The sequence below is a fragment of the Colobus angolensis genome, unplaced genomic scaffold, assembly GCF_000951035.1.
Source record: "Colobus angolensis palliatus isolate OR3802 unplaced genomic scaffold, Cang.pa_1.0 Scaffold311, whole genome shotgun sequence".
Taxonomy (NCBI): Eukaryota; Metazoa; Chordata; class Mammalia; order Primates; family Cercopithecidae; genus Colobus; species Colobus angolensis.
In genome coordinates, this window is record NW_012116389.1 from 2,273,048 (window position 1) to 2,299,134 (window position 26,087).

Sequence of the window (26,087 nt, forward strand, 5' to 3'; positions counted from 1 at the left end):
AAGTGCCTGCTGCACACAGCAGGACAGGGGCAGAGCCTGCGAAGTGGGGAGGCCTCCCAGCCCCCAGGGCATTGTTGTGACTGCTATTTTGGTTGGGAATTAGTGCTCAAGACTATTTGAGCCCTTGCACCTGTCTAGGCCTCACTGGACATGACCTGACTTTCACTTCTCTCAACAACCCCCTCCCATTACGTCAGGCCCACATCACACTGTCTAGGAAAGGATCCATAACTCAGAATTTTTCACACAAGTGCAAAGACACATGTTAATAAACACTTTAGATTTATTCTGCCATTTCTGAAGCCACCTCATTTATGTACACATAGGATATAAATGGCTATACAACATTTTTACATACTTTCATACAAGTTTAGGTTGTACTACTATGAGTTTGTTAAAATGTACCCATTATTTACTCAAAATATTTATTGTTACAAGAAAACCGTAAGAAGCTTGTGTAACATGAACAGCAAGTATTTAAAATGAATATGTAAATGGTTTTGCCCTGACTAAATCAGCCTCAGTATTTTATGCTCTTAATAGAAAAGCCCATTAAACAAAATAGAATCCTGGGGGATCAAATTATATGAATGATTCATGAAATAATACTTCTGAAGCAACCCCAGAATCATATAAATGTAAGGGTTAAAGAAGGTTATATGTACCAAGCATGGGTTGGAGGAACAGAATGGGTTTGTTAATTTTACCCTAAACAAAAGGCGCTTGTGGGCAACAGCTCTGCCATCAGCACACATGGGCAGATGTTTCCATATCCAGCCATTCCCAGATTTTATTGACAAGCCCTTTTCCACAAGTTCCCTGCTGATGAGATTTCTCCAGCAACAGAAGTTTGACATCACTGCTCCCAGATGGGAGAATCAGAGCTCTCCTCACTTGGGTCAGGGGTGGCTGGCTCATGAGGTTTGGTCCAACCAGCAGAACCAGTTCCCTGGATCCTGGAATAAACCAAACACCAATAGTACCATGCGTTCTGTGCCCAGGGGGTGAAAGGCAGGTCCAGGGTGGGAAGAAAAGGGGCTGCTACCTTTTGAAGTGAAAAATTGAGGTTGTTTACACTGTAGTATAACAAAATGCCTTTTTGTAAAGGCCAGAAGAAATGGCTGTGCTGTGCTGCCTGAAGCAGAAAAACCTTCATGTACCAAGTGAATGTAAAGCCTTTCTCCTCCCACACATGGTGGATTCACCCAGTATTTCCCTCCACTACCACTTTTGACCCTCATAACAGCACCCCATTTACCAGATGAGGAAACTGAGGCCTGATGGGCAATGATTTGCGCACTGTGACACAGGACTCAGTGAAGAGCCTAGCAAGCTGATGGTTAGCTAACGGGTGCACTCTTTCCCTCACCTTATCTCGCAAGGGCACAGCTACACTCACTTTCTCCACCATCATTAACACTCACAGTGCACAGGTAGAGCGTCCCCAGACTTGTGCAACATTCTACACAAAACCATTTGGAATGTGAGCAATGTCTGAACAGGGGCTTGCCAGGCACATCTGATCACCACAAATGCTCCCACCGGTGCCTGTCCTCACTTGTGCTGCACTGTGCAAGCAAGCAGTAGGTTCTCAGAAGGTCATTGTCCTGCATGTTCCAATGAGTGGCCAACTCCTTCACAGAACAGCAAATGGCAGCCCTGGCTGCAAGGTGCAGTGTGCAACCCCCATATGCCAAGGGGCAGCTGCTATCTTCCAGCAAAGAGAGAACCCCTAGCTCTGCTCCCTATCTATGCCCTGCTTCCTGTGCCTCACACAGCCAGCCTTGCTGCTGGCCTGCTGGCTGTTGTCTTTGACTCTGAGCTGTGCTGACCACCAAGAGTGTTACTCCTCTCCAAGACTTGACTCCCAGGCATGGGTGGGAGAGTTGAACCTCAGTGCAATCTGCTCCCACTCTGAAGCTCGTCTACCCACCCCATTCGTTACAATTAAAGGTGGTTTTCTCATCCCTCCAGGGACTCGTTTCAACCTCTGTCTCCAGAGCTGGAGTGTATAGGGTAGAGGTAGAAAGAGGCAGGAGAGTTGGAGAACAAGAGCACCCAGAAAAGAACAGAGGAGCTCAAGCTCATTTAATCAAAATGCTTACATGTTTTAATTCCAGCATTCTCGAGTTCACAGAAAAGAGGGATGCAAGCCCAAAAAGCAAAACCAGGAGCTTATGGTCACATGCCTCCAGCTGCAGGCAGTGGGATGTCCCTTCTGGTACTGAGAGGGAATGCCACCTGAATATGCCCCAGCTGTCTCCACCCAGGAAAAGGAAAGCCAGGTACAGTCCTCATCACAGTAAGGCTAGCCTAACAGGGGAAAACAGATTTACATGTTTCCTTCATTAGGATATTAGGGAAGGGGAAACCTTTTGGGCTCTGGCCCCTTGGTTGAGAAACCCTTCCTAAGAGCACTGAGCCACACTCTGGCCCTGATACAGTAGATGAAACTTAACACACTTTGATGCTCAAGGCCTTGCAGCATCTGATACCAGAAGGCACCTCTAAAGTTTTGTTTTCAACATTATTTCATCTATTCCCAGATTAGCCCAGTAAGATCAGCTGCACAGGTAGCATTTAACTACTGGGAAAACAAAAGTGCTACAACAACAGTGAGTCCATGGTGGAGTGAGGGTAATTCCTGGGATTTGGAACCAGTTTGCTGGTATCAAGGATCACACAAGAGGCTATATAAACCTCCAACCCTGAACCAAGTCAAACCTAAGCCTGGGGATTTCCCTTGGATGAAATCACCAGAACTTCTTTCCTATTATCAGTCTCTTCCTTCAGTGAGCTGAGGATTCTTTTAGCTAGCTGGATTTCAGTCAAACAATGTTTTTGTGGTCATTACTTGTACTGTTTTTCTACTGCATCTTTTCCCTTTCGTTTGCAAAAGTCAATCTCACCCCATGTGGATGTTAACTGATATCCACACATTCAACCTGGTGTGGGTAATATCTTTGGTAGTGCTTTGGTGGTCAGGAAGCATTACCAGGAAGGACTCATCTTCAAGGACCGTTTCTTTACTGCCTACTGAATATGGATCATAGGCTCAGATGCCCAAAGCACCCGGGGTACAGGTCTACATGGCAACCCAATGCCACACAGGCTTAAAAAGAAAACAGTCCATTTTCAAGCTGTTCTCACCGACTTTTTTTTTTGAGACGGAGTCTTGCTTTGTCGCCAGGCTGGAGTGCAGTGGCTCGATCTTGGCTCACTGCAACCTCCAGCTCCTGGGTTCAAGAGATTTTCCTGCCTCAGCCTCCTGAGTAGCTGGGGCTACAGGCGCACGTCACCGTGCCTAGCTAATTTTTGTATTTTTAGTAGAGACTGCGGTTTCACCATGTTGGCCAGGATGGTCTCGATCTCTTGACCTTGTGATGCGCCCACCTTGGCCTCCCAAAGTGTTCTTATTGACTTTTAAAACGTTTTTGTTCTTCTCATTTAAAACAATTTACCTCCCCTCCTTAAATTCCCATTCTATTTCACCATCTCTTCAAAATTGTCTCCCAGAAAAACTGAAAATTCACCTGCTGGGTATGCAGAAAATTATGCAGATGTGAAATCAGCGGACAGACAACTTTGGAGTTTATGTCTGAGTATGTTGCCAATATAATTTTCATATTCAGATTTTTCAGAGACAGGGTTTTACTCTGTCATGCAGGCTGGGGTGCAGTGGTATGATTATAGCTCATTGAAGCCTCAAACTCCTGGACTCAAGGGATCCTCCTGCCTCAGCCTCCCAAAGTGCTGGGATTACAGGCATGTGCCATCACATCTGGCAAGTTTTTTTTTTTTTTGTAGAGACGAATCTTACTATGTTGTCCAGGCTGGTCTCAAACTACTGGCCTCAACCGATTCTCCTGTTTTGGCTTTCCAAAGTGCTGGGAATACAGGTGTGAGCCATCATGCCTGGCCCATATCCAGATATTTTGTTTGGTCAAAAATAGAAAATTCTATTATAAAAAATAAAGTTACTATGGCAACATTTTCCCAACATAGTTCCCAGTATATAAACTTATCTTTCTTAAAATGATAACAAGGTAGCTCAGTAACAATATAATACCAATGATAACCAAATATAATTGAATTTTCTAAAACTACATTCTTACATTCCCTATATACTCAACTCTTGTAATGGTTTTCCACTTTTAAAAACTATCAAAATAGGATTTTTAAAAATTTATCAAGACCACATAATGCAGTTGAACACTCAAAGCGTTCCATGCAACTGTGGTTGAACTATTCAGATTCCAGACTTCTACCAAGAACAATCCAAAGAACAAACTCCCAAAATGGCCTCCTGAGTGGTACTAAACAAGCCAGGCTGAAATTTTGGGAGACCTAAGGGATCTTATCCAGAACCATATTCTGGAAAACTGTGATCAAGCAGTTTTTTGACAATGAAAGACAGTAACTTTCCAGAGTATGTGTTAATTATATCTCTATCAAGCTTTAAAAAGTTAACAGCTACTTAACTCTTGTTCATAAAAAATTAGGCCCTCAAGCTAATTAAGATGACTGGGAAAGGTACAGAGGAGGAATTAATTTTGGAGGTGCTCTGCAAACAGGTACACAGGGTACAGTAGTCATCATCATTAAAATAACAGGCACTCAGCTCTACTGAAAAGGCTGATGACAGCAGCCTCTCCCAAGCGGATCTGTAAGGTGCCACTGAATCCATGTTCATTTACCTACTCCAGGTTGTGGTCAATTGTAAGTAATCCTGAAATTCTCATTTCTGCTCATGCTGATAAACTTATCATCTAGTAGTACCGGTTATTCAATTAATTTTTAAAATATTCGGATATACCCCGCAAATAAATAAAACATTTCTGTACCCACACAGTGCCGCCACCATAAAAGGTTACATATAAATTAACTCAGATTTCTTAACCATTTTCTCAGCTTAAGTTTGCCCTCACCCTAAATGAAGTCCAATTTATATCCAAAATATATTTAAATATTCCAAAGGTATATCAAACCTAAGATACTGAAAAAATGTAAACAAAATTTATCTAGCTTATATTTAAGAACCATATTTTTAGGTTTTTAATTCATCCTGTACTGACCCACTGGAAAAAAAAAAAATGAACCAAGTTATATTTAGACTGAAAGCTGATTTGGATTTTAAAGTGGTTCCTTGGAGACAACTGCCAATTAATAAAACCAGTGTTATTGAATCAAGTGGTTTACTGTATCACTGAACTTAAAAGACCAAAATATTTCCTTTCTCTCTCCCAATAAAGCTCTTTCTGGATGAGCCCCCAGATCCAGCTGTCCTAAGTAAACGTGCTGAACTGGAGATCTTGCAATAATGCTCGGCACAGAACCAAGGCTGGGTATCAAGCAACTTCATGACTTCCACTGCAACTGTTTAACATCCCCAATTCCTGGTTTTTCAAGCCAGTTGGCTGAAAAGGATGGAAACTGGAGTGTAAAGTAGAGAAGCAGAAAGAGAAACAGACTGATCCTCAAAAGAAAATCAAAGAATCCATTCATCACAGTGTCATCCTCATACTCCATAGTCAGACTGCTTCTCCTGAAGCTGCCTTGTTAGTATCTGATATGAAGAGAGAAAAGCCACTCCTATGTGGAAAAGGATTTGCCAGAGGTTCCTCAGCCCGTGCAGGTACATGTTGCCCAGGCAAATAAAGAGCAGCATCAGCACCACCTTCATAGTCCTGGCTGGACTGTAGAACAGGTACAAATAACACTGAAATGAGACCAGAAGAGGAATTCCAATCAGAGATAAAATGGCTACTAGATCATATGCAGAATTCACCTCCCACAGCTTCCATGAAGAGTGACATTTCCCTCACATTAGCTGATTAAACTGAATTCATTACAGTAAAGTGGGAACCAATGGTTAGGCTGCTGTTAATTATTGGATAAAAGTGAGGATTTGGAAGATTAAAGGAAAGTGAAATAGATGTCACAGGAAGAATTAGTGCATGGCGCATCTGAGAGAAGTTCAAGAAATAGACAGAAATGCCCAGACTGTTGGCAGTAGAGAAAGAAGAGCCGCAAGTAAGCTGCAGACAGCCAGACCAGGGGACCCTAACGTGACTGACTGGTCCCCCAGTGAAGTTTTCCTTCAGGAAGCCATGACAGGCAAGCAAGCTGGTGAGAGGAAGCCATGCTTTTACTATTTTGGTTTCTCCTGAGCCACGACTACACTGAGTACCACTCTTCCCTTGGGCACCCTCCTTATCATGTCTTTCAAAGCATCTCCGAGTCGGGCAAAGGTCTCACAGCAGGGAGAGTGACTGGTATTTTGTGTATGACTATCACACATAAAAGGGGCCATTCTTCTTCTGCAAAAGGTAGAAACAGCATTTTGGTTCAATGCTTTCTTGTTTTTTGTTTTGTTTTGTTTTGTTTTTAAAAAAGGACATCACTGAACATGGATCAATACAACAAAGGTTCAAACTACAGAGGAAGGGAGTGAGCTATCCAACTAGGAACACAGTTGAAGGAATGTGGTGGAACTGTACAATCCCTGCAGTCCTAAAACATAGCTCTAGGAAACTGCCACTGGCTATGTCCAAGGTCTTGGAGACTTGTTTTCTAAAAAATGAGTGTATTTTCATGGGTTGAAAATTTCTTTTTGCACCATCAGGTAATGCTTTTTCTTTTTTACATTTCTGGGCAATGTTTTTCTCTGTTGCCCAGGCTGGAATGCAGTCGCATGATCTCGGTCACTGCAACCTCCACCTCCAGGGTTCAAGCAATTCTCATGCCTCAGCCTCCCAAGTAGCTGGGACTACAGGTATGCACCACCACACTTGGCTGATTTTTGTATTTTTATTATAATAGAGATGGGGTTTCACCATGTTCCCCAGGCTGGTCTTAAACTCCTGGCCTCAAGTAATCCACATATCTTGGCCTCCCAAAGTGCTAGGCTTACAGGCATGAGTCACCGCACCTGGCCTGGGTAATTCTTAAGAATAAACCATTCTAGAATGCATGTGGAAGAGAAGGAAAGTGTCCTAAGAACAGAAATTTTAATTTTTAAAAAAAGGGAGAAAAAAATATGTATTCAGAGAGAGTGCTAAAATCCTAGTCCATATGGAGGACAAGGAAGAATTAGAGCCAGGTTTTCACTAGAATTAACTCTGCCTATGAGGGACTCAAAAGTGCCTCTTTATGCCACCCCTTAGTACACAGCTTATTTGAAAATAACTAATCAAAACCCTCTAGTTAATTTTCTAATGTTTGCTTCAGTTGCTAAAGAACAGGTTTGAGTCAGAAAGTATTACTATTAAAACAATAACAATAACAAAAAACAGCAGTTCTTTGACCTAGTCCTATACATGTATATATATATTTTAAAAATTTTTTTGCGGAGGCCAGGCGCGGTGGCTCACGCCTGTAACCCCAGCACTTTGGGAGGCCGAGGCAGGCAGATCACATGGTCAGGAGATCAAGACCATCCTGGCTAACACAGTGAAACCCTGTCTCTACTAAAAGTACAAAAAAAAATTAGCTGGGCGTGGTGGTGGGCACCTATAGTCCCAGCTACTCAGGAGGCTGAGGCAGGAGAATGGTATGAACCCGGGAGGCAGAGCTTGCAGTGAGCCAAGATTGTGCCACTGCACTCCAGCCTGGGTGACAGTGCAAGACTCTGTCTCAAAAACAAACAAACAAAAAAGTTCAGAGATGGGGTCTTGCTGTGTTGCCACCGCTGGTCTCAAACTCTAGGCCTAAAGCCATCCTCCCACCTTGGCCTTGAAAAGTACTGGAAGTACTGGGATTACAAGTGTGAGCTACCATGCCTGGCCTAGTCCTATATATTAAAAACTACATGTACACAGATGCTAGTTTTATAGAAGGACATTCCTGTGCTTGGACTGTCCTAATAATAAGCACAAGGCAATAAGGCAGTATCTTGCCACCCACTAGTCAGGCCTAATCCAATCCCCATGTAATTGCTTCCCTCCCTTCTGGGAAGTCAAATCCAAACTGCTGGTTTCTGTTCTGTTGCTGTCAATAGCCCCCTGGCTTTCCCTTTCTGAGCACAAAGTTCTTCCTCTGTAAAATGAGAGGACTGTGCAGAATGGGCCTAAGGTCCTCCACTAAGGGCTTGGCATTTATTGTCCATGATTTGAACCATGACCTTGGTGGAACAAAAATCACATCTAGAAACTTGCTGATAGATGAACAGAAGAACAAAATAAGGTCATGGATTTAATCCACTCACCAAAATATCATTTCACTCACCTGGAAAATGCAGGCTACAAAAGGAACAAGAAAAGCCAGAACGTTTCCAATTTCCTCATGGGCAACCTAAAACAAATACAAGGAACACAAGGAAAGGGATATTTAGATGAAAGGAAACACAGCACTATAAAACACTTTACTCTGCCTTCAGTCTGGTATGGTCGACAGTACAAAATCCCTGGCTGGGTGAGACACAAGTTCCTGTTTATGCACCAGATCAGGGTTAGCATACAACTGTTTTCAACAGCCTGGTCACAGCATGTGCCTCCTGTCCCCATGTGATTGTGCTAAGTCTTCAACCTGGAATGAGCCGCCAATCCCTCCACCTCTCAGAAACTAAGCATCTGTTAAGCCCTAGCTTTCTCTAATTCCTCCCATCTCCAGGCACTGCCGCCTCCTTAGGGTTGCCATCACACACGGTTTTGGGCCATGAGAGCCCCCAAGGCAGGGACTATGTCTTAACCATCTTGCTGGCCAGGTACTTATTCTAATGTATACAAACAAGCAGACAGTTGGTAAGTATCTGGCTAAGAGCAATCATAAACAATAAGAGTAGAAACCATAACACACATTGATCAAAGACAAGATGTGGTAACAGCCAGTTACCACTCATAACACAGCTCCTGCTGCTATTCGCCAAAGAGGTCAGTCTACATCAGTCTCCTGAGGTTCAACATCAGTCATGCGTCAGACTTTACACACTAAATTCATGGGTGTGAGTATGGTGGCTCTGTCTTTAAAAGTAATATCTATTTGTTGATGCTAATAATGGTTCTATACCTTCTCTTTTTTTTTTTTTTGAGATGGAGTTTCGCTTTTGTCACCCAGGCTAGAGGGCAGTAGTGTAATTTTGGCTCACTGCAACCTCTGCCTCCTGGTTTCAAGCGACTTTCCCACCTCAGCCTCCTGAGTAGCTGGGATTACAGGCATGCACCAACACGCCCAGGTAATTTTGGATTTTCAGTAGAGATAGGGTTTCACCATATTGACCAGGCTGGTCTCAAACTCCTGACCTCAAGTGATCCACCCACCTCAACCTCCCAGAAGTGCTGGGATTACGGGTGTGAGCCACCACACCCGGACTATACCTTCTTAAAATACTTCTTAAAATATTTCAAAATTTTAAAACTATTTTTAAAAAGCACTGAAATAGTAAGTTCCTTTGAAATGAGCAGACCAGTGTAGGAACTTCCTAGTGATATATAATTCTTTGACAAAGATACAAGGAAGGTGGCATCTGCATTATATAAATCAGATTACAGGACAATCTTTTCTCAGGGGAAAAAAGAGCCTGAACCTTAAAATCAGAGAATGAAACTTTTGTCCTGGGTAAATAATCCAGTCCCTGGAGTGACTCCTGGGGTCCCAAGAGCCACAGGGTGGTCTAATGTCCTTGCAGCAAATTCTCCATTTCTTACCAATATCTTGGCAGGCCCCTCTGGCCTCTTAGGACAATAGACATAAAAGAGCAACTTTCATATTCATTCAACTTACTACAAAGAATAAAATTTAGAATAAAATTCGTATTAGTTTTGAAAAATTATAAAACCTCAATTTTATAGATAAAATGTATACTTATCACTTTCTTCTATCATATGTCCTTCAATTTAAACTGTTTAAAAAAAGAAAGTTACCTGTAAAGAATGTTCTGCAAGGTGAACTCCACGAATGAGATTCAGGGCAGCACACATGATGTTGAGAATGAGGGAGAGGATACCCAGGGCTGTCACTGGTTCCATTCGGAAATTAGGAGCTTCACAATGAAAAAAAACAAGTGTTTAGTGAAAGTAATTTCTATATGAAAGAAAAATAAACAAAGACATTAACTAGACCTACACTAATGATAGGTTCACTATGTTAAACACAGAATTACAAACATATTCATTGTAAAAGCAGCAGAAGTTAGAGGGAAAAAAGGCAAGAAACGATGGACAGAATGGATGTGGGTATTTGAGTAAAGTCTCTTCCAGAAAAAGGCTCTTTTCCAGGCAAGTACAGGTTTTTCAAGTGCTTAATTTCCTTTCTATCTAAAGCAGTGGTTCTCAACCAGGGGCAATCTGCCCCCCGGTGGATATCTGGCAATGTCTGGAGTCATTTCTGGTTGTCACAACTAGAGACAGGCTGCTACTGGCATCTAGTGGATACAGGCCAGGAATGCTTCTAAACACCCTACAGTGAATGCACAGGACAGCCTCCATAATAAACAATTATCTGATGCAAAAATGTCAATAGGGATTAGGTTGAAAAATCCTAAAACAATTTCTGGGCCAGGCACGGTGGCACACACCTGTAATGCCAGCACTCTGGGAGGCTGAGGCAGGCGGCAGATCACTTGAGCCCAGTAGTTCAGAACCAGCCTGGGCAACATAGTGAGACTCTGTCTCTACAAAAAAAAAAAAATACAAAAAATTATCCAGGCATGGTGACACATACCTGTAGTCTCAGCTACCTGGGAGGCTGGTAACCTGAATAATCAATGTTTCCCTCTTTCCAGTTATTTTAGGATTTTAAAAATTGCATTTGCTGTGAATTGCTCTAGAAACGCACATGACATCGCATATTATTATTGTCAGAGAAAGAGGACAAGTTGAATGTTGAGGCATATAATAGAAATGCTTTAAACATTTGACAACCAATTACAAATAAAGCCTTGGTTCTCTTTGGTAGTATAAGAAACTGTTTTATTTACTTATTTATTTGTTTTTTGAGACAGGGTCTTATCTTACTCTGTCATCCAGGGAGGCTGAGGTGGGAGGAGGCTGAGCCTGGGAGGCTGAGGTTGCAGTAAGCCATGATTGCACCCCTGCACACAAGCCTAGGCAACAGAGCGACCTTGTCTCAAAAAAAAAAAAGAGTTCAGGCATGGTGGCTCATGCCTGTAATCCCAGCACTTTGTGAGGCTAAGGTGAGAGGATCACTTGAACCCAGGAGTTCAAGACCAGCCTGGGCAACATGGTGAAAACCCCATCTCTATAAAAAAAAAAAAAAATACAAAAAATTAGCTAGGTGTGGTGGTGTGTGTCTGTAGTCCCAGGTACTCAGGAAGCTAAGGTGGGAGGATAGCTTGAGCCCTGGAGGTGGAGGTTGCAGTAAACCAAGATCCCACCACGGTACTTTAGCCTGGACGACAGAGTAAGACCCTGTCTCAAAAAACAATTAAATAAATAAGTAAACAAAACAGTTTCTTATACTACCAAAGAGAACCAAGGCTTTATTTGTAATTGGTTGTCAAATGTTTAAAGCATTTCTATTATATGCCTCAACATTCAACTTGTCCTCTTTCTCTGACAATAATAATATGCGATGTCATGTGCATTTCTAGAGCAATTCACAGCAAATGCAATTTTTAAAATCCTAAAATAACTGGAAAGAGGGAAACATTGATTATTCAGGTTACAAGCTGTTTCTAGAACTATAATGAGAACAAACGCTCATTTTCTCTGTAAAGATAACCACTGAAATTGATTTTGGTTCACACAATTAAATGGTGTCCCTCCCATTCTCTCGCTATACTCCTTTCTTACCCTTATATTTCACACACACACAAATACCTAGCCACAATCCAATTTATGCTTATTGTTAGTGTGTTAGAGTTTCCACTGAGCAATTAAAAGTTACTGTTAGAACAGAATATGCTACCTGTAAAGATTCTAGCCTCAGGACAATAGGGTAAATCAAATCACAGTAAAATGTCCTAGAAAGATGGGCAAGGTGACACTTTCTGGATTTGCTCCTCTTGTCTAAGTGTTTAAAAAACAAAACATACATTACAAAGATATGCCTGCATTTATATATGGTAAGTGAGAAGCTTGGAGCTCAATTACCCAGTCTTCCTTTTACAAAAATTAAGTTTATTCTCAATATAAACTAGCACCACTTACTGACCAGAATGAGAGCCAATTCAAGTATTGGTTGAAACACATTAAACTAAAACACAAAGTTAAGTCAAAACCATGAACATAATACATCACTTTTAAAATTCAAGAAATGAGTTTAGCATAAAACAGTTAAAAACAAAATAATTAAGACTATTATAGTGTAGACAGTTCTTTTAGCAAAGGATTCAGCTCTTATGCCATTATAGAATTCTTAGAATGTAAATATCCAATTTAATTAAATATTAGTTTAATTGTATGTAATATAAACAGGAATGCAAAAAATCATGCTTTGTTATGTGCTAAGCATTGAGTGGCTAATGACGTTAATGACAAAGTCATGGAATGTCAGGGCACTGTAATCACGTTCATTAAGACCTCTTTCTTCAGATGAGGTATCTGAAATCCACAGGGATAGAGGGAGATCCCAGGTCTCAGAGAGAGCCAGACAGTGAGAACATTAGAAGCCCTGGCTCCAATCCACTGCCCAATGCTCTCATCCCCATTATCCACCCTCCAACAAGAAGAGTGGGGGTTTCAGATTTACAACATTTCAGTAAATAATAAGAAAAGGATTCTCTCTCTCTCTATATATATATAATATCATTATATATATAGTATATATTATGTAAATCTATACAGTTCAATAAGTAACTTACAGAAAAAGAGAATGAATCTTCTTTATAACATTTAAACTTGTAGTTCTGTCAGAACAACTTGAACTTAAATAAATAAATACATAAAATTTAAAAATAATAAACTTGTAGACTTCACCCTAATTAAGAAAATAACCTGCCAGCTGAGCATGGTAGCTCACACCTGTAATCCCAGCACTCTGAAAGGCCGAAGCAGGAGGATAATGGCTTAAGCCCAGGAGTTCAAGACCAGCCTGGGCTGTAACACGGAGAAAACTTGTCTCTATTTAAAAAAAAAACAAAAAAACAAAAAAAAAAAAAAACAAGAAGAAGAAGGAAAAGAAAAAAGAAAATAACCTGCCAAGTCATTCTTCAACTCCTGAATTGCATCACAGTAGCGTCCCCTCAAACCAATCCACTGTCATAATAGTCAATTTTTTTCTTTTTTAAGACAGGGTCTCATTCTGTCACCCAGGTTAGAGTACAGTGGCTCACAATCACGGCTCACTGCAGCCTCGACCTCCTGGGCTCAGGTGATTCTCCCACCTTAGTTTCTGCAGTAGCTGGGACTATAGGCACGAGCCACCACCTCTGGCTAATTTTTTGTATTTTTGATAGAGATGGGGTTTTGCCATGTTGCCCAGGCTGGTCTCAAACTCCTGGACTCAAGTGATCCACCTGACTTGGCCTCCCAAAGTGTTGAGATTACGGACATGAGCCTCCACGCCTGCCTGTAGTCAAAGTTTTATAACAGCCACCAAGAAACAGGATTGGTCCATATTCTTCTCAGCGTATTTTATACCACTCCTTCTCCCCAAAAAATAGCTTTCTAGTGAAAAAAAAAATCAACGTCCATTTGAAATACACAGTATCACTTCATCAACATCAGGGAACTACAAGCCACTTACCAGGCTCCAAGTGCATCGGTGTGTGACCATTCATCACCCCATTTGCCACATCTGTATCCTCCAGAGTGAGAACCACTGGAGGCTGCAACTTGAGCTCCTCCTGAATTTTTTCCAAGCTGCTCTCCATCTGAGAGGAACTTACATAGTTAAAATGCCACTTCACTTTCTGAATGATGTTGTCTGCAAAAAGAGAACAACACAAGTTAAACATTTTCATCAGAATAGATATTATAAGATAATATGTACAAAATGAAGTTCACATTTCTTTTTTTGAAGATAGGGTCTCACTGTCACCCACTCTGGAGTGCAGTGCAGCGGTGCCATCACAACTTACAGCAGCCTTGACCTCCCGGGCTCAAGTGATTCTCCCACCTAAGCCTCCCAAGTTGCTGAGACCACAGATGTGTGCCACCACACCTGGCTAATTTTTTTCATTTTTAAATTGTTTTTCTGTAAAGACAAGGTCTCACTGTATTGCCCAGGCTGGTCTCAAACTCCTGAGCTCAAGGGATTCTCCTGCCTCAGCCTCCCAAACTGCTGGGATAATAGGCGTGAACCATTGCAGCCAGCTGAAGTTCACATTTCTAAGAGCTAATAAATCAGCCAGATTCTGAAAAGTGTCAAGTTAAACATAAAGGTCAAATGACTGCTAATATGAACACTGATCAATCTCTTCAAAGCAGGATAGTTAAAATGCGATCGACTAAAAAGGCAATAATGCATCACAGAACCTCAGCAACGAGTCAGGGGAAAGGGGCATGCGTCTTAGCCCCTTACCACTTCTCATAGTACAGTACAACCTTAGGCAATTTACAGAATATTTCTAAGCTTGAAAAATGGAGACAGTTACTCCTGATCTGAGTAACTCAAAAAAAGGCTTGTTTGAAAAAAATTACAAATGAATATGTTGTGCAAACTAGGATTATATATTTGAAAAGTATTCATTTTAATTCTTTTTTTTTTTGAGACGGAGTCTCGCTCTGTCGCCGGGGCTGGAGTGCAGTGGCCGGATCTCAGCTCATTGCAAGCTCCGCCTCCCGGGTTCACACCATTCTCCTGCCTCAGCCTCCCGAGTAGCTGGGACTACAGGCGCCCACCACCTCGCCCGGCTAGTTTTTTGTATTTTTTAGTAGAGACGGGGTTTCACCGTGTTAGCCAGGATAGTCTCGATCTCCTGACCTCGTGATCCGCCCGTCTCGGCCTCCCAAAGTGCTGGGATTACAGGCTTGAGCCACCGTGCCCGGCCTCATTTTAATTCTTAAACTTATGTTAGGATTAACCCATTATCGAATCTGAACAGTTCTTGGAAGTGAAGTTTCATACATACTGGCAAAGCAAAATCATGTATAATTCTACTCTCAGTGTACTTTGACTCATTCTACTCCCACTCAACAATGAGCAAACATGATGCTGGGGAAGGGGCTCCCATCAGATCAAGCAAATGGCTTTAGAAGGAAGGCACATCCAGAGATGAGGGGAGAGAAGAACACAGGTCTACCCAGCTCCAAATCAACTCACAGCCCAGGGATGCCGCAGCTATGGTCTGTTTTGAACTAGCAGCCCTCTTCAGAGAAAGAAGTGCGGCCCAGAGCACAAGCTTGATTAAGACCTCACAGGGAGACTCAGGGGCAGAACCCTCAGTCTATCGCTGGTCTACCAGGCTGGAGCCTGCCTACCAGGGTGACACCAAAAGAGGGTGCTAGCCCCATTCCTGATGGGCTAGCCAGTGAACACATGAAGGAATGTGAGGGCTATGGCAGGAGTAGCCAGAAAGCCTAAGTGGCAACACTTCCAGGTGCTGGTTCTGCCCCTGACCATTTATAACAAATGTTGCCACACCTTTGTTTAAGAACATCACAGAGTCAGCAGCTGTTTACACGGAGAGCACAGAATGTCCCCCAACTCCCACCTCCATTCCTCTTCGTCCAAGAGCTCAAAATGACCCACACCTGACCAAAATAGGGTACATACTATGATTATCATGCTGTGTTCCAAAGTCTCTAAGCCTCGACAAGGCCTTTCTGGCAGAGCCTACAAAAGAAGTATCATTTTCCAGAGCAAACTTTTGGGTCAAGGAACTGTTTTTTTCTTCCAAACCATCACAGACTGATATTTTGATTTAAAAAAAAGCAATAAAAAATAATCACAGGAATGTCAAATTACCATAAGAATTTCTAAACACCAGTTCTCACTTTCTGTGCTTACCTCCTGATGGTATAAACACCCTTTCAGTAGTAATGCTCTGGGGCAGGGGTCAACAAAAGTTTCTTTTTTTTATTTTTTATTTTTTTTTGAGACGGAGTCTTGTTCTGTCGCCCAGGCTGGAGTGCAGTGGCCGGATCTCAGCTCACTGCAAGCTCCGCCTCCCGGGTTTACGCCATTCTCCTGCCTCAGCCTCCGGAGTAGCTGGGACTACAGGCGCCCGCCACCTCGCCCGGCTAGTTTTTTGTATTTTTAGTAGAGACGGGGTTTCACCGTAGGATGGTCTCGATCTCCCGACCTCATGATCCGCCCGTCTCGGCCTCCCAAAGTGCTGGGATTACAGGCTTGAGCCACCGCGCCCAGCCTAACGAAAGTTTCTTACAGTGCCAGTTAGTAAATATTTTAGGATGGTGGCTACATGGTCTCTGTCACAACTCAACTCCGCTGTCATAGGGCAAAAGCAGCCACAGACAACATGTAAAAGAATGAGCATGGCCGCGTTCTGCTTCATTTACAAAACAGGCGGCTGGCCTATGGGCCATTGTTTGCTGACCCCAGCTTCAGAGAGCTGTGGGTTACAACTTACATGTTTCACCCTTCCTCCACCCTGCCCCCAGGCTCTGTGGAGATGAAAAGCCAGAGTATGAAACCCTGATACTTTCTGGGCCACTTCAATTGCTATGAAATCTCATGGTACAAGTCTGTTCTTCAGTGACATGTTTTTGCATCTCCAGTGGTTTTCCTTGATGGTCAAAGCCAAACCTAAACTGTAAATTCTACACATATAACACCATGGAAGAGAACAATAAATATGAAACAGGGTTACAAACCAAACTCAAGAAAAGCGTATGGCCTGGAGGCTAGGCCAATGCAGGTGGTGTCATAGGAAGCCGTGAATTCCCACCACAGGGTCTCCAGGAAGCAGAAGGCCATGGTTGCTGGACACTGGCAGGAGCAGATAGCCATGCAGGCCACGTCCCCGAAAGAAGAAAAACTGAAACAAAAGGGCAACATCTGTATTACCAGGAAACAGCCCCATGTATTCCCATCCCACACCCAGACACAACCTTACCTCAATTCTGCACTTGCTTGGCTTTAAACAGTCCTGTAGCTGTTTGTTACAGGTATATTGTCTCTTCAGTTTGACCTATTCCTGACACGGTCTTTCTGCTACTTCCTTTAAAATGTCTAGCAGTCTTAGTCAATGACAGCCTGTGATCACTCTTATTTATTCATGCATGAGGGATGCATATTCTATTAGGGGGAATTAGCCTCAGACTTCTCCACATACACTGAGAAAACGTTTTTCTTCTTTAATCTACATCAACAGATTTCCTAATGTTAAATCATCCTGGCATCCTAAAATAAACCCTTGTTGGATCTAAGTTCCTACATATTCATCAACTGCTGGATTCAGTTTGCTAACATTTTAACTGGGACTTTTGTGTCTATGTAAATAAGACTGGCCTATAATTTTCCTTTCTTATACTGTCTTCATCTGATTATGGTATTTACGTTATTCTGGTCTCATAAAATAAATACAGAGTTTTTCTTCTTTTTCTACTCCCTTTTGGGCTGTCATGCTATCATTTCAAGTTCAGGGTACGGGGGCTCTAGATCACCTATCTGTGTGTCTACTGACTCCCACTCACTGTGGAATGTCTCCTCTTGTGTTTTATCATTTTTTGCTGAGAGCTCATCCCTACGGGACATTTTTTGTAAGAATCCCCTGAGGCCCGAGTTGTGACACACTTCTTCCAGTGTGGTTCTGCATTTGCTTTGGCTGCCTACCACAGAAGTGTCACCACTCTGGGACCAATATCAATGTTTCAACCTTGGCTTAGGAGTTCCCCAGACTTTGAGGAGTATACACTCCAACTTCAATCTTTTACAAGGCACAAGAATAACATTTCAATTTCTTAGGTGAAATTTATTTTTCCTTCCCATACAAAGCCAAGTAGAGGTGAGTTACCCTGTATCAATGGGAAAACTATTTCCCTCACCTATCACCATTTCATTAGGTTGTGGCCTGACAAGAACTATCCCTTATGCAAGAGTTTTTGTTTTGTTTTTTTGACACAGGGTCTCACTCTGTCATCCATGCTAGAGTGCAATGGCACAATCTCAGCTCACTGCAGCCTCAACCTCCCAGGCTTAAGCCATCCTCCCGCCTCAGCCTCCCAAGTAGCTGGGACTACAGTTGTACACCATCACACTTGGCTAATTTTTTGTGTTTTTGTAGAGATGGGGTCTCTCCATGTTTCCCAGGCTGGTCTCGAACCACTGGGCTCCAGCAATCTCCCTGCCTCAACCTCCCAAAGTGCTGGGATTACAGGTGTGAGCCACGGCACCCAGCCACAAGGGTCCTGTTCTGACACTCCATCCTATGTAAGCCCAAACCACGCCCCAATTTTACGGTGACTGAATGCCAGGAGCCTCAGTGTCTGCTCACACACTTACTACCTTAATATTTTGCCCCCATTTCTAGCATCTTAGGATTTCTTTCTTTCAAGATTAACTACATATTTAAAGTAATTGTTGATATGTATTTACCCTCATTTCTGGGTGTTTTCAGTAGGAGGGTTCTAAGGTTATGTTGTTCTACCATCTTTTTGAAACTGTAACTCCCTTCATAAAAACTTTTCCAATCTAAAAAAAAGGACAACTCTCCTCCTTATGGAAGAAATCCTTCAACAGGGTCTAGCCACTCTAGGATGGATGTGTTTCTATTTGAAAGAGGACCCCTGTTGTGGGTTGAGTGTGTCCCCCCAAAAAGATTTACTGATGTCTTAACTCAAAGAAATAGAGTCTTTGAAGATGTAACCAAGATAAAATGAAGTCATACTGGATTAGGGTGGGCCCTCATCTAATGATTAGTATCCTTATACAAAAGGAAATTTGGACACAGAGACATAGGGAAGAAGACCATGCGACCATGGAGACAGAGACTGCAGTAAGGCATCTACAAGCCAAGGAAAACCAAGGATTGCCAATGACTGCCAGAAAGTAGCAGAGGTTAGGGAAGGATTCTTCCTTAAAGTTTGTAGAGGGAACATGGTCCTGTGATACCTGTGAGAGAATGAATTCTGTTGTTTGAAGCCAATTTGTGGTAATTTGTTATGACAGTCGTAGGGAACTAACACACTCTTTAACTATTAAAAGCTATGGTACTGCTCACCTGTAAGAAAAGAAAGTCTGTTTCCTCTGCGAAAATAATGGTAAATATTTAATTCAAAATTACAAATGAGTAGAACATTTTTTATTCCTTTTTCCAAAATACTACTGAAGTATCCAGGATTTAAATCTGAAGTCTTAGACTTCTTTTTTTCTGTGAAAAATAGCTTTTAACAGAGAAAAGCTTTCCTATTTGAAGTACAGTACAAATCAGCTAATCACAGCATAGTAAAGGAGAGACCATCAAGGACAGCATGTTCAGGCCCCCAGAGAAAGGGGCTGCACATGTGGGCAGGTGCAACTCAGTGTTTGCTCCTGAACATCCAGAGCCCACATCACCAGGTGACAGCTGCATGTGCCTATTATTTGTCACCCCCTTCAGGACATGGCCCTTCTAGCCTGACATTACCACCTAGCCTGGTGTCAGGGCTGGACTTTTCCTTTTGTTTTTATAATTCTGAGACTGAATTCCCCTAAAAGGACCTCAGCTTAGCAGGTCAACTAAAAATTCACTATTCAAGGAGAACAAAAGGGGGCCAGGCAAGGTGGCTCATACCTATAATCCCAGGGCTTTGGAAGGCCAAGGCAGGAGGATCACTTGAGCCTAGGAGTTCAAGACCAGCCTGGGCAACATGGCAAGACCCTGTCTCTAAAAAATAAAAATAAATTAGCTGGGGGTAGTGGTGTGTAGACTCAGCTACTTGGGAGGCTATCTATCAATCAATCTATCTATCTAATCTACCTGTCTATCTAGAGACAAGGTCTCTGTTCCCCCAGTTTAGGGGACAGAGTTCCAGCTACTTGGGTGGCTAAGGTGTGGACATGGCTCACTGCAGCCTTGACCTCCTGGGCTTGAGCAATCCTCCCACCTCAGCCTCCCAAGTAAGCTGGAACTACAGATGCACTCTACCACACCTGGGTTATTTTTAATTTTTTTGTAGAGATGGGGTCTCATCCTGTTGCCCAGGCTGGTCTTGAACTCCTGGACTCAAGCGATCCTCCCACCTTAGCCTCCCAAAGTGCTGGGAGTACAGGCATGAGCCACTGCACCCAGCTGAGATCCTGTCTCTAAAAATAAAATAAAAAATAAAAATATAAGGAGAGCAAAAGGGACTTGCTAAGTAAAGGTCTAGATACAAAAGAAAATAGACACAAACTTTAACAAGCCATTTTCATATTCTAAAATCTGCCTTGCCCCTGATGCCTCCATAGAATGACTTGCTTCTTGCTCTGAGTCCTAGAACAGGAAATTTTATAACCCATAAGAAGCAGACTTTGGTGCCTAACTGCCTGCATTCAAATCCTGGGCTGACCAGTTACTAACAGGGTAACCTTAGTTAAGTTTTTTTACCTCAGTTTCCTCCTCTGCGAAACAGGTGTAACACTATTACCTACATCATTAGCCACATAAAACACAGAATAGTGCCTGGCATATAGAAAAGACTCAATAATATCAGTTATTGTAACCAGGATTATTGTAATCACTTGATTCCTACTTCCAATGGAGTATTTTCCCCACTGTATTGTAGTTAGTTATATATTTCTCTTGTTAACTCGTTAGACTTTAAGTTCCTTGAGAAGAGAGACCTCCTCTCACTTATTTTTCACTCCCCTGCTCCTGTCATGTAATAAAAATTTAAAAATGACTGGGTGCAGTGGCTCACGCCTATAATCCCAGCACTTTGGGAGGCCAAGGTGGGCAGATCATCTGAGGTCAGGAGTTCGAGAGCAGCCTGGCCAACATGGTGAAACCTTGTCTCTACTAAAAAATTCAAAAATTAGCTGGGCCTGGTGGTAGGCGCCTATAATCCCAGCCACTCAGGAGGCTGAAGCAGAAGAATCACTTGAACCCAGGAGGCAGAGGTTGCAGTGAGCAGAGAGTGCACCACTGCACTCCAGCCTGGGCCACAAGAGCGAAACTGTCTCAAAAAAATAAATAAAAATTAAAAAGTGAAAAATTAAAACATAAAAAGTGAAAAAATTAAAAAGCAAAGGTATAAAGTATAAATGAAATTTTTTTCTTATTTTCTTGGCTTTCTAACTCTCATTATTTTCCCTCCCCAACATTATAATCCAGTATCTCCTCCCCCTTTACCTTTTCTCTTCCCCTGCATCTGAGTAAAAAAAACTACAAAACTAAAGAAATGAACCTAGGTCTCCCAATGCTCATAGGCACTCCACTAACAGAAGTTAAGAGCTGGAGCAGCCATGGCTGGGCGCGGTGGCTCACACTTGTAAACCCAGTACTCTGAGAGGCTGAGGCGGGTGGATCACCTGAGATCAGGAATTCAAGATCAGCCTGGGCAACATGGTGAAACCCCATCTCTACTAAAAATATAAAAATTAGCTGGGCATTGTGGCATGCACCTATAATCCCAGCTACTCAGGAGGCCGAGGCACGAGAATTGCTTGAACCCACGAGGCGGAGGTTGCAGTGAGCCAAGATGGTGCCATTGCACTCCAGCCTGGGTGACACAGCGAAACTCTATCTCAAAAGAAAAAAAAAAGCTGGAGCAACCATCCCTGAGGCTCTAAAAAAACCCATTTCTTTCATGATTCTGCTGTAGACACACATGACCTCAGACCACTGATGCTAGATCTACTTTTAATACACAATGTGATCAGCATAAGATTACCACTACATGTAGTTAAAAATAATCCAAATTTTGCTAATATTCTGAAAAAGTGAATATGCTCACTTACTGTATACTAAAGTCACGGCCTTCTGCAGAACCTCGACCTGGATATTGGGCCAGTCGCAAGGCTAAACTCTTGAGCCGTCTCCTCCATTCCAAAAAATCTTGGGTGTGGTAAAAATCAGTAGAGGCCGAGAGGGGCAGTCCATCCCTTACCCGTACCACACAGGCAAAAAAGATCATGGACATGGTCCACAAGAGAAGTCATGAGGACACCTGAAGAAAGCAAGATCACCTTGTTACTGAGGCTCAAATGACAGTGCCAGAAACACCCCCACCCATGAAATGCCCACTTTAGGGATTTTCACCCTCATTCCCACTATAATTGCAAATGTTGCTTTTATTGTTATTTCCCTAGCCTCTACTGCTACATCACTCCCAATTTTCCTCCCTTTATCAACCTCCCTGCCTTTTCTGCACTTGTAATTCTCTTTTTCTTTTTCTCTAATGAGTCTCTCCTTTTCCAGAATTAAGCCAACTGGGATGATGGTGAAAGGAATACAGAACAGAAGCAGGACCAGATGGCTCAGGAGCAACAGTAGTAATGGCAGGTAGCAGGACCAGACACAGCAAGACAGTCCTAAAGAGACAAGAAGCACCAGACACTGAAGCGGCAAGGATTGAGGTCCAGTGACCTGTGCACTTCAGGTCACCCACAGAGATAGGCACTAAGCAGTTTAGTTGCCATATCCTCACTTGCAAGGAGATAGAAGAAGGTGGAGAGATTCTGAGCATCTAACCTAATGCTGGTGACCAGGAGAGCAGACGGCAAAAATGAAACCTCCAGATCACGTCCTTCTGAATTTCTGCAAATGTTTGACATAGACCCAGTCTTCAAAGTGATGACAGTCCCTACAGATGGCTAAAGGCAATCATTTAACAAATTATATTAGAGTAAGATTCTAAATATTTGGCCATGATATGTGAATACCATTAAGAAACAGAAAGAAACAGATCTGAACCCTCATGGTGCCTTGGGCAAATTGGAAAAGGATGTCTCTCTTGGTGGAAACAGGCCTGTACCAGTTCTGCTGGCAGAGTCTGGCTGTATTAGCCCTATCTGTAACTCTGCAGGGTGCTTGTTCAGGGCGTAACTTGTACATCTGTGAGTGGCAACCCTGCAATTAGGGATTAGTGAGGTGGCCATTACAGCTCAGATGAGTCTTTCCAACAGGATGTGTCCACACATCCTATTTCACAAATCCTCTACTTGACAGGATCCTCTACTACCAGGCCCTTTACTTGATAGGATGATAACAGGATACCAATGCACCTCTCTTCCAAAGAACTCTAGGGATGCAACCTTATTTGGCATCTCAGTTCTTCATCTCAGACTCCCAGGATGCACACTACTCTTTATCTCTGTACCTCTATGCATTCTTCACTTGTGTCTGCAGTGTCACTCCTCTGATCTCCCCACATCCAAATCCAAATCAAAGACTGTCTCAAATCTACCTTCTCAGACTTGTCCAGCTGGAAGTACTTTCTCCCTCTTTTAAATTCTTAGGAAACCTACCTCTTTGTTCTCTATTTTACTGATTTTGCATTTCCACTACCTAAATAAAAGTTCTAAGAATAAAGACCATGTCTGGAATGGATGAATGAATGAATAATTATCACCACAATATATATGTAGAAACTGCAGTGATATAAAAACACAAATGAGGCAAAAAGAAAAATTAGGCTACCAGCCAACAGATACTACACAGTCCATTTGACCCATTTCTCCACACCTTCCATTGGGGAGTAAAAATGTGGAAAGCCCCTGGAAAAGTACACACACACAGAAAAGTTACTAAGTTCCCAGCACCAATGGCAGGGCCAGGTCAACTGCCAGAAGACACTATGGGTTCTACAGCAGACGCCTGGCCAATGATGAGACCACAAGCACCACAAAGGGAATCAGGGAACAAATGTAGAGAGGTTAATTGTTCTATCTTCTATATTTTCGTAAGTATTTGAAATATTTAATTTTAAAACATTTTTTAAAAAGAGTTACAGGGCACAAAGCCCTGACAGACATAGGGAAAGGCTACAAGATCAATTTGAGACCAGGGCTTAGGCTCTTAACAATAACTCCAACGAGAACCATAAGCCAAGATATGAAGACATTGAGGCCAAAAAGAGACAGTCAATGAGATACTAAAACAGTTAGAGACAGGACAGAAACACCCCAAAGTAAAATAAGAAAGGTACTTTTTTGGGAGCCGAGTAAACTGTGTGCTCCTCTAAAGGAAAGCAGTGTGCACTGACTCCAAATGTCAATTCCAAAACATCCTCTGTAGTTCTGTCTTTATGGAGCATCTACCTTACGCCAGGTATTGTCTTAAGTTAATAAAAAAGAAAAGGGTGACATTTCCAAGCGATGGTAATCAGGAGAACTAGTTTTACCACTCTCTAAAGGACCCAAATGTCCCCTCCAGATTCTCTACTTCTCCATCCTATCCTTTGGTGATCAAACTTGCTTTTCCTCAAACATTAGTATTCAAGATAAATAAATACCCCTTCTGTTTTTCAGTTCTATCAAGTTACTAGTACTGCAAACTAGTGAAACCTCCATCTATTTTTTAAAAGTCTTTTAAAAATATTTGTGATGGTTTAATGAAGGTGACACTGTGATACTAACTTGTTTGGGCGTATTTGCGAGTGTATGTGAATGTACAGGATGGCAGCTGCTTGAAGGGTTAAAAGATTTTATAGGCTGCCACAGAAGAGTCTAAGAATGAAGACAACATCCTTGACATTGTTTTCCTTTGTAAAAATATACTTTATATTCCAAAAGATGGAAAAAAAATAATACAAAAAGGAAGGAGCTTATCTTTACAGGGATTTGATATTTGTGAATTCAGGTTATGAGCTATTATGAGACAGCCTGTACTCAAATAAGAGATATGACCACTGCTCAAAACAGAATGAACTTCTGTTTCTGGAAAGATGAAGTAGAATTACTTTTCCCTGCTTCTCCCATGATATACCCTGGACATTACATATAAAATAAACATTCAAAAATTCTGACCAGCCTGGCCAGCAAGGCAAAACCCTGTCTCTACTAAAAATACAAAAATTAGCCAGGTGTGGTGGCACACACCTGTAATCCCAGCTACTCAGGAGGCTGAGGCACGAGAATCACTTGAACCCAGGAGGGAGAGGTTGCAGTGAGCCGAGATTGTGCCACTGTACTCCAACCTAGGTGACAGAGTGAGACCCTGTTTCAAAAATAAAAATAAAAGTTCTGAAAGGTGAAGAAGGAAGACTGGCAAGGGACCTTGGGATTTGAGGAATGACACATCTGTGAGTCTGCTGAGTTTGTTTTTTCTTATTTGTTTGTTTGTTTGTCTCACATATCACAGACTGGGTGTTGGAGAAGCTAGCAAGAAATGCCAATGGGTACAGACCGAAAAAAAAAAAAAAAGTCAAAAAAACTTTGTTCTCTCCAGTCAAAAAAACCAGAAAAGGTAAAGCATAACAAAACAAAAAACTTTTAGATAAAAAAACTGCTCTACTCCAGCCAAACATCACAAAAAAAAAAAAAAAAAAAAAAACTGTAGCCACCACACACCTGCCAACGAAGGCCAAGTGAACACCCTAGACTTCTACCACTGTCCTGCAGTAACAAGATGCCCCATTCTCCACCTCCCATCCTGCCGGGTTAGCATTAGAGAAGGCCAAGTAGTGGGTTAGAGGGCAGTAATGAGCCATTCTCTCCCACCACGTCACTGGGCAGACAGAATTCCTATCTCTCCCCAGCAATGATGAGCAGTCCCTTTCCTCTAGGGTGTCAACATAGGCCATGTAGGGAACCTGGACTTCTACGTCCATCGGGCAGTAATAAGACAGTCCTTCGCTTCCCCTGCTGGAGTGGTATCAAGAAAGACCAGCTAAAACAGAAGATTTTAGTAAGATTCAGATCTCATAATATAAAAATGTAAGTTTCCATAGAAAATCACTGGCTATACTAAGAACCAGAAAAATCTCACCTTCAATGAGAAGAGACATTAACTGATGCCAACATCAAGATGACAGAGATATTAGAATTATCTACAAAGAGTTTAAAACAGCCACCATAAAAATGCTTCAGTGGGCAATTATAAACTGCTTCCCAGGCTAGAATGCAGCAGTGCAATCATGGCTCACTGCAGCCTCAATCTCCAGGGCTCAAGCAATCCTTCCACCTTAGCATGCTGAATAGCTGGGAATATAGGCACATATCACTACATTTTTTTTTTTTTTTTTTTAAGACACAGGGTCTGGCTATGTTGCTCAGGCTGGTCTTGAACTCCCAGGCTCATGTGATCCTCCCACCTCAGCCTCTCAAAGTGCTGGGATTATAGGGGTGAGTCACCATACGCAGCCACTTTTAAAAAATGAAAA

General features: G+C 42.3%; 1 protein-coding gene across 5 annotated transcripts in view; it reads right to left on the minus strand.

Annotated features, from left to right (window-relative positions):
* Nucleotides 1-265: 265 nt before the first annotated feature.
* SEC22C (SEC22 vesicle trafficking protein homolog C (S. cerevisiae)) overlaps nucleotides 266-26,087 on the minus strand; it is a 58,822-nt gene continuing 33,000 nt past the window's right edge. For 2 of the 5 annotated variants that reach the window (XM_011950957.1, XM_011950956.1), the window contains exons 2-7: nucleotides 21,724-21,932; nucleotides 16,677-16,840; nucleotides 13,645-13,824; nucleotides 9,861-9,979; nucleotides 8,227-8,292; nucleotides 266-956 (exon numbers count right to left, since the gene is read on the minus strand). In XM_011950957.1, coding sequence (XP_011806347.1) covers nucleotides 915-956; nucleotides 8,227-8,292; nucleotides 9,861-9,979; nucleotides 13,645-13,824; nucleotides 16,677-16,840; nucleotides 21,724-21,905 — 753 coding nt within the window. In that variant the 5' untranslated portion in view covers nucleotides 21,906-21,932 and the 3' untranslated portion in view covers nucleotides 266-914. Of the gene's footprint in view, nucleotides 5,720-8,226; nucleotides 8,293-9,860; nucleotides 9,980-13,644; nucleotides 13,825-16,676; nucleotides 16,841-21,723; nucleotides 21,933-26,087 lie in introns of all 5 variants that reach the window. The other 3 variants (XM_011950954.1, XM_011950955.1, XM_011950958.1) reach the window with 2 other exon arrangements.